The sequence below is a fragment of the Hirundo rustica genome, chromosome Z, assembly GCF_015227805.2.
Source record: "Hirundo rustica isolate bHirRus1 chromosome Z, bHirRus1.pri.v3, whole genome shotgun sequence".
NCBI lineage: Eukaryota > Metazoa > Chordata > Aves > Passeriformes > Hirundinidae > Hirundo > Hirundo rustica.
In genome coordinates this window covers 20724780-20733631 of record NC_053488.1, presented here as the reverse complement: position 1 = coordinate 20733631, position 8852 = coordinate 20724780, and the positions used below count along the sequence as shown (strand labels likewise).

At 50.9% G+C, this 8852-nt stretch overlaps 1 protein-coding gene across 1 annotated transcript; it reads left to right on the top strand.

Moving 5' to 3' along the window:
* Positions 1 to 1161: 1161 nt before the first annotated feature.
* Positions 1162 to 3514, top strand: LOC120765677 (avidin-like). Its single transcript, XM_040090766.2, has 3 exons — positions 1162 to 1381; positions 3291 to 3411; positions 3481 to 3514. Exons 1-3 carry the CDS (start codon positions 1162 to 1164, stop codon positions 3512 to 3514), a joined length of 375 nt encoding a protein of 124 aa, XP_039946700.2.
* Positions 3515 to 8852: the final 5338 nt, after the last annotated feature.

The following is an 8852-nucleotide window of genomic DNA, read 5'->3' as shown; positions in this document are numbered from 1 at the left end:
GAGGTGTACAATTACTGCCTTGTTATGCACCAGGTAACAAATCCAATTTTTCTGGACAATGTCTTGGCTTAGCACACACATCCCCAATACCCCCGCTACGGTCCCTTCTGTCACCATACCCGAGGCCTGATGCATGTCCCCTGCTGTCACCCTCCACGGCAGAGTCCTCCTATGCAGACTCTCCACACAGCCATGGTCCTTGGGACCCCCAGCTGCCCCAGGGGAACAGGAGCCCATCGAGCCTGGAGCAGTGGCTGGTTGCCCGTCTCCCACGGGGTGTCCTTTGGCAGGAGGCCCGGTTTTGGCAGCCGCTGCCCGGCCACAGCCCCCTCTGCTATAAAAGGGGCTGGGCGGGTGCTGGCAGCACCGCAGGCAGAGCCTGGGCACCGCGCAGCCACTGCCACCGTGGGAACCCCGGGCTGCTGCTGCTGCTGCTGCTGCTGCTGCTCGCCCTGGCCCTGCTCGTGCCCTGTGATGCTGCATCCAGGAGATAAAGGCAGCTCTGTGGCAGAGTCTGGCCGAGCCGAGCCGAGCCATGCTGTCCCGGGTGCAGGCTGAGGGGCTGAGGGGCTGCACGCCCTGGCAGTGCCATCCCTGTGGTGGACTGGGAATGGCCAAGGGGCTGCCTGTTCCTTCTGTGCTTTCTGGCGCTATGCCTTGCCTTGCCGTGCTGTGCTGCTCCATGCTGTGCTGTGCCACAGCCTGCGGTGCTGTGCCATCCTGTGCCATGCTGTGCCACCCCTGGGACACGGTGTGCAGGGCTGACAGGGTTGCAGGTTTTTACCATGCCATGCTGTGCTGTCCTGTGACACCCCAGCACACAGAGTTTGTCTGTTCATCTTGTGTCCTGCCATGTCCTGCCATGCCGTGCCACTCCACGGTGCAGTGTCCGTGACCAAGGAGGCTGCCAGCTCTGGCTGTGCGGTCCCTGGGGGCTCTGTGGGTCATCTGCCTCTGAAATAGGGAGGTATAGGCTGGAGTATTCCCAGCTCTGCCATGCCCTGCCCAAGGAGGGAGAGGTGCTGTCCAGCTGGTGCCCATGCATTGGTCTCCGTTGCCACACAAAGGAGTCCTGCTATTGGACACACATCCCACTGCTTAGGGAAGCTGGGGTGGCGGGTGGAGAGGGAACTGTGGTTCAGCACTGCCCAGGCTACCCACATGACCCAGTGTGACCTGAAGGGCCTGTTGAGAAATGAGCTGGGCTCCAATATGACCATCTTGGCCATGAACACAGCTGGGACCTTCTCAGGCTTCTACCACACTGTAGTGGCAGCTACCAACAAGCAGATCTTGGAGTCACCCTTGCAAGGGATCCGGCAGCATCCCAGTGCCAAGAAACACCCCACGTTTGGTTTCACTGTGCAGTGGCAGTTCTCAGGTACAGCAGTGACTGTGATCCCCTGCCCATGCTGGGAGCGGGGATCCCCCTGTCCGCAGCACCCAGAGGTACCCCAGCTGTGGGCACAGTGGGGCCACACACACACATTCCTGCCATGGGAAGTGGTGGTGGGAGAGTGGTCTGTCTGTGGCGGGTTTCAGGATTGTCTGGAAGAGATGATGGAGGTGTCCATCTGTCTGTCCAAGGGGCATGGCAGGGCTGATGCCGAAATCTCTGTTGGGTTCATATGTGTAATGGTCTTAATTTAATGAAACCAGGCAGAAACATCAATTAATGTAGAGGTTTTAGTATTTATTATTTTTCTGTGGGAGGGAGAGATTAGGAGGAAAAGCAAAACAGGCTTAAGCTTAAAAATTAACAAAAATAGTTTTATTAATACACACTAAAAGAATTTAAAAAAATAGAAAAAGAAAACTTAAACTAAAACTGACTGACAATTTAAAACACTCTTCTCTCCCCTTACAAACTATTAACTTTCTTATTAAACAACACAGAAAGATACAACTTGTGATTTTCAGTCAGTTTCACTATTTAGACATAATCACTCATTACTTTAGGAGAAGAGTTTCTCTAAGGTTTTTCATGGGGATGCTTGCTACAAGCAAAATAGTCCAGCGGCTTTTAAATGGTACACGTCTGCTACCACCCGGAGTTTTTGCAGACTGTGATTGTTCTATCAGCAAGGCCTCTCAGTGTATCTGGGGTACTATTTCCAAATACTTCTTCTAGTCTAAGATCATCTTTGTCTCAAAGGCTGAGACCTCCTTTAACCCAGGAGCGGGGGCTTTAAAGTTCTCAATTAAATCTCAATTACATCAATTGATTAGAATTAGTATTCTCCCCAACAACACTAAGATGCTACAAAGAACAGTCCATTTCTCCATAGTTTACCCCAGAGAAGTCCAGTTAAAAATGTCCACTTCTTCAATCCTATTCCAATATTTTCAGTTCTTTCACTTCTAACCCACTGACTTCATGCAGTGTCTGTTTTATGTGCCCTGTGTTTTCTTTCCTCTTTCTCTCAAGGAAAAGTTGTGCTTTAGAAGCTCCATGTTGCCAGGAAAGGGTTAAATCCACCCAGGCCTGCAAGGGCCACGTACAGGCCCCGGGCTGCAGGGCTGAAGAAAATACAAAGCTGTGCTGATGGAGGAAGTTGGCAGATGTCCATTTTTCCACCCCTCGGTCTCATCCAGGGCGGCCCGGCTCAGAGTTGTTATGAAGCTTTCTTTCTCTGCTGCCAGCGGTGATTAAGCTGGGCCGTGTTTTGGCCCCTTCTGCCACAGTCCTGAGCACGTGGCCAGCACTGCCGAACCGCAGCCGCCCCTCTCCCTGGACAGCAGGCAGGGAAAGGGGCTCAGCCGGCCCAGGCTCTCCCTGTGCGGGCAGCGGCCCTCAGAGGCCCGGCTGAGCCCGGCCCGGCCGCCCAGAGAGGGAGCAGGGCCTGACCCGGGCCCGGCCTGGCCGCCCATGATGTTACCCCGTGGCTGATTCGGAAGCAAGAGAGCCATCTGCTGAAGGCTGGAGTTTTAAATGTCCTTTCCAAAGTCGCATTGGCATCCTTATTGGTCAAACTAGCTGCCGATATCTTGGCTAGCGTTCTGATAGGTCCCTGTCCTCCCCCGCTAAAACCACTCCGCAGTCCTGGCAGGGAAAAACATCTCACATTTCCCTATAAGCAGAAAACAAAACTGTGCCAACCCATCATAATATGGAAGCGGTCCATCTGGCCAGTCTGGCAGGGAAGGCCCTCACTCTGTCCAGGGCATGTAGCTTCTGGTGTTTGTCTGTCTGTCTGTCTGTCTGTCTGTCTCCAGGATCAGGTGGCCCAGGCTTCCCTATCTTGCGGTGCAGGCTCTCACCCCACTCTGCCTCTCTTGAGCCTTTCCAGACTCCACCATTGCCTTTGTGGGCCAGTGCTTTGTGGATCACTGTGGGAAGGAGACACTGGAGTCCACGTGGCTCCTGCGGGAAGAGGTCCTGTCGCACAAGGACACCTGGAAAGCCCCCAGGTGAGCTCTGCCCCTGCCTTCTCTCCCCACAGCCCTCCCTTCCACCTAGCTGACACATCTTCCCTGCAGGGTCGGCACTTCCATCTTCACCTTCATCAAGTGATGGGAACAGGGACCAGTGCTGCCTGCACCCTGCTGTCCTTCTGCCTCCCCAAGCCTCCCCACTGTCCCAGTCCCGAGCTGGGCTCCTGGCAAGGAAACACATCCTCACCTTGCCCTGCTTCTTCCCAGTGCCTCCCAGCAACCTGCTGGTGGGGCTCCCCATTCCCACACTTGCTGTCCTCACACATGGAGCCAAATAAACCTTTCCCCACTGTCTTGGTTTTGAAAAGACTGGTGTCTGCTATGGAGAGGCAGGCCTCTCTAGGAAATGAGGAATTTGAATCCTTCCCTCCGTGTTATTATAATTTGGAAAATCAAAAGTAAAACTTTTCAGTCAGAGCTATGGGGAAAAGGAATAACAGTCCTTTACTAGTAAATATAACAGGACAGACAAAAAAAACCAACAGCAATTATAACAATAGTAGAACAGAACCAAGAACCCCGAGGGCAAACGGTGGAAGCTCCGGCGCTGATGGCTGGAAGCCGGGCGCGGTGGACTGTCCTCCGCAGGCAGGGGGTGTCCTCGGCAGGCAGGGGTGGCAGTGCCGGAGAAGCCGCAGCGGCTGGACCCGGGCTGACCCAAAATCCAGCAGGACAGCGAAGAAACTCCGAATTCCTGGATACTCCAACAGATGGCAGAATTCCCAGGACCAGACTCCTTCATTAACCGTGGACTCCAGCAGCCAGCAGTGGCCCGATTGGTGCTCCTCCCCGAAAGAAAAAGAGCCGCGAGATCCCCCCACCCTCAGCTCTCTCCGGGAGCTTTTCTCCCTCCCCCAAAAACTAAGTTATCAGTTCTTTTGTCCAGGTTAAGCACTCAGCACTTAGTCTCCTAGCAACTTGGGAGAGGGGAAAAAGTTCTCCAGGAGACTTAACCCTCAACACCCACACAGCAAAGAACTATGTCCCTTTTGTCTCTGATATACAAGCAGCCACTCTGCAGGCACAGGGAGAGCAAGGTGCTGGCAGGGGGACAACAGGAAAGTGTTTTGGAGGGGCTTTGCAGGGGGAAAGATGGGGTTTGGGGACAGTAGCTGGGTAATTCTGTTTCCTGATTGTGATATATGTCCTAAAGTTAATTCGTGTTGATAGATAAAATTTAATATCATCTAAATAAATGTAAGGTTTTATTTTAATCCTACAAACTCTGAGTTAACTCAGAGTTAAGCAACTCAGAAGAGGGTGCAGGATTTCCTCTTGCTTGAAAGGACAAGGGAGGGGGAAACACGAGACATAACATGATTAAGAATTACCAGGAGGGAGACACAAACATGCATCAACTACCAGGAGAGAGACACAAACATGCTTTGGCTACAGATCGTTAAAAAGGAATGTAACATCTGCTCTGAAGTTACTTCATGTTAATAGAATATAAATTGTAATACTGAATGTATGATTATAAGTCCTGTATAAAGTAGCATGTTAGAAGTTAGGTTTTGTTTTAGCATTTTGTGGGTTAACTTGGGAAGAAGGGGGATTCAACAGAATACAAAATATCCCTAGCCTGAAAAGGTTTGGGAGGGACACGGAAAGAGCTTGATTGGAATTACCAGAAAGGAGGACAAAAGACTGTCACTGCCAGGAATCGCTGAAAGGAAACAAAGGGCAACGGAACACAGAGATGATAGCCCGGAGAACCCGATGATGGTTTCAGATCTGTATCTCGATGGTCTCCGGCCAAAATCAGCATGTCTACACCACACCTGGAACCGACCATCGACAGCATTGTCCTCCTCCGCTGATCCATTCAGACTCTTAGAACTGAAACTTGCATACTTAATGAAGCTGCTTCAGATGGAGGACTTACATCATCTCAGGCCTCTCTCCGCGATCCAGTGTATAAAAAGAGGCTGCTGCAAACCCCAGATGTGAACTTGGGGATAACAGACTGGCAGAGTGTGTTATCGTTGTTCACCCGGCGCCGACCCCGGGCTCCACGCTGTCCTTTTAATTGTGGCTGTCCGAGACTGTTATTTTGTCTCTTAATAAATTTCCAAATTTTGATTTATCGAATTTGGTCCTCTCATTTATAACAATTTCTGGTGACCCCGACGTGATTGGAGTGATACCGGGACCCCCGTCGGACCCCCGTCTCTGACCAGGAGGCGCCCTGCTGAATTCAGCGGCCTGGCAGAGCTGGGAGAGCCGGGTGGAACCGATCAACCACACGACGGACTAAAACAGCAAAAAGCCACATTTAAAAGGGGATAGGCGAGGTCAGAGCTCTCGGGGAACTCGGGGAGGTTTTGGGGAGCAGAACCTCCGGAGCCGCGGCGAAGAAATCTACTCGTAAAAGTCTACGTGCACGAAGAGCCCACGCAGGAAAAGGATCGTAAGTATTGCGTGGTTGAGTGGGGGTGACCGAGCGTGTGAAGTGAGACGTGATTTATCACGAAGCGAGTGGGACCCCAAAATCGCAGTTCCATTGTCCCACGAGGGGCGTGGTCGGTTGCGGGGGAAGCGAAAGTTTCGGGGGTAAAACGCACCTCACACGTTAAGCCCTGAAAACTCGGGGAGTTTTCGGAAAGGGGGGGTCGGTCACAGGAAGGCTGAAAGGGAAGGTTACGTCCTTACAAGAGTTCCGGGGACTGGTAAACTTTTCAGCCTAGGACCGGGAAAGGTCCAAGGAAGAGAGAAAGGAGAGCTCGCAATCACCAGAGAACACCCTGAGGGGGAGCGATCACTCTTAAAGGGACAGTATCTGGTGGACCCATACCATGGGGCAAACGAAAAGTAAGAATAGTAAAAAGGCTTTAAGAAAACCCAAACAGGGAACCGGTAAAGGGATCCCTGAAATCCCGATTGAGAGTCCATTGGGATGGATGTTAGAACATTGGGACGAGTGCCCCATAAGGAGAAAGAAGTCAAAGAGTCAGATGGTGCATTACTGTATGGAAATATGGGGAGGGGTGGAAATACGGGACCATGTAACTTGGCCCATTTTTGGGACATTTGAGGAATGGGTTTGCAAAGCACTAACACTTTATGTTAAGGAGAGGGGAAGTGAAGAGGAACAGGGATATGCAGGGATCTGGGAAAAGATCGATGCTAGGATTTTCCCTGTGGAATTAAAGTGTCCTACCTCTGTCTCAGGGGATAAGTGGGAACCTTTAGATAACCTTCCCCCACCTTACCTAGTGCCCTCAGCCCCTCCCCTCCCAGGTCCAGATGAACCTCAAAACCCCGGGAGATTGGGAGATCCTTTGGGGCAAGGGATCCCCGGACCCTCACCCCCTCCATCTGCCCCTCCGTTAAGGTCACAACGTGGGGCCTCGTTCCCCCCGGTTGGGCTCCCTCCCCCGCTAGAACCGGTGCCGGCTCCTCGGCCATCAGGGGGGGTGATGCAGGTTCCCCACGCCCCCGCCCCGCTCCTCGATGGCCAGCCGCTTGAATTAGATCTGGTGGCGTTCTTTAGTCCCGCTCCCATGGCACCGCAGGTCCCAGCAGAAGCTAAGCATGCCCCACTCGCTAGGAGGACTAGGAGACAGCTAAAGAGAATGAATGAGGCAGAGAGTGAAGGGGAAGGGGAAAAGGCAAATCTATTTCCCTTAAGAGAAGTACCAACTGCCCCTGGAATTATCGGGTATGTAAACGTCCCGATTAACACCAGCGATGTGAGAGCTTTCAAAAAGGAGATGGGAAAGCTTATGGATGACCCCTTAGGAGTATCTGAAAGGCTGGATGAGTTTTTGGGAACTAGTATATATTCCTATGAGGATCTCACAGCCATTTTGAGGTCCTTATTTAACACGGAAGAGAGAGAAATGATACGACAGGCAGGAATAAGGGAATGGGAGCGGCGGAACCCTCAAAGTACCCCGGGAGATCAGAAATGGCCAAGCCAGGATCCCCGATGGAATGCCCAGACCGAGGAGGGTAGAAGAAATATGATCGATATGAAGAACATAATCATTCAGGGAATCAGGGAAGCCGTACCCCGGGGGCAGAATCTGAGTAAGGTTTTTGGGGAATGCCAAGGGAAGGAGGAAACCCCTACCAAATGGTTAGAAAGGTTAAGGAAAAGTCTACAAATATATTCAGGAACAGACCCTGACTCTCCTGTGGGAGAAGTCTTGCTAAAAACCCAGTTTGTAGCAAAATCATGGGAGGATATACGGAAAAAGTTAGAGAAAATTGAAGGGTGGCAAGAGAAGGGATTACAGGAGCTATTGAGGGAAGCTCAGAAAATATATATGAGGAGAGATGAGGAAAAGCAGAAAATACAAGCTCGAGTACTGGTAGCAGCTGTAAGGGAAGCCCAAAAACAGGAACGGCCCCGGGCTTCAGAAAAACCTCTAAAGAAAGGACCATCGAAGGGACCAGTGCGTCCACAGAAAGGGACCCCGGTGAATCAAGCAGAGGGGTTGGAATGCTTTTACTGTAAGAAAAAAGGACACGTAAAAAGGGATTGCCCGAAAAGGATGAGGGATGAAAGGATGTTTCAAGAAGATTAGGGATGTCAGGGGCTCTACATTTTGGGGTCCATAACATCAGAAGAGCCCTTGATAACATTAAAAATTGGACCCAAGGGAACGAAGATGGACTTTTTAGTAGACTCTGGGGCCAAGAAAAGCACATTTAAACAGTTACCCCCAGGATGCCAGGTCAGCAAGGACTTTATGGTGGTTATAGGGGCAAAAGGGGAACCTTTTAAAGTTCCCATAGTAAAGAATGTAGAAATTGAATCAGATACTAAATTTTGTTGCGGGGACATGTTATTGGTGGAGGAAGCTGATTATAACTTGTTAGGAAGGGATCTGATAGTAGCACTGGGTATTAACTTAATTGTAAGGGATTCACGGATTGTAGTTAGCATATATTATAAATGAGAAGACCAAATTCGATAAATCAAAATTTGGAAATTTATTAAGAGACAAAATAACAGTCTCGGACAGCCACAATTAAAAGGACAGCGTGGAGCCCGGGGTCGGCGCTGGGTGAACGACGATAACACACTCTGCCAGTCTGTTATCCCCAAGTTCACATCTGGGGTTTGCAGCAGCCTCTTTTTATACACTGGATCGCGGAGAGAGGCCTGAGATGATGTAAGTCCTCCATCTGAAGCAGCTTCATTAAGTATGCAAGTTTCAGTTCTAAGAGTCTGAATGGATCAGCGGAGGAGGACAATGCTGTCGATGGTCGGTTCCAGGTGTGGTGTAGACATGCTGATTTTGGCCAGAGACCATTGAGATACAGATCTGAAACCATCATCGGGTTCTCCGGGCTATCATCTCTGTGTTCCGTTGCCCTTTGTTTCCTTTCAGCGATTCCTGGCAGTGACAGTCTTTTGTCCTCCTTTCTGGTAATTCCAATCAAGCTCTTTCCGTGTCCCTCCCAAA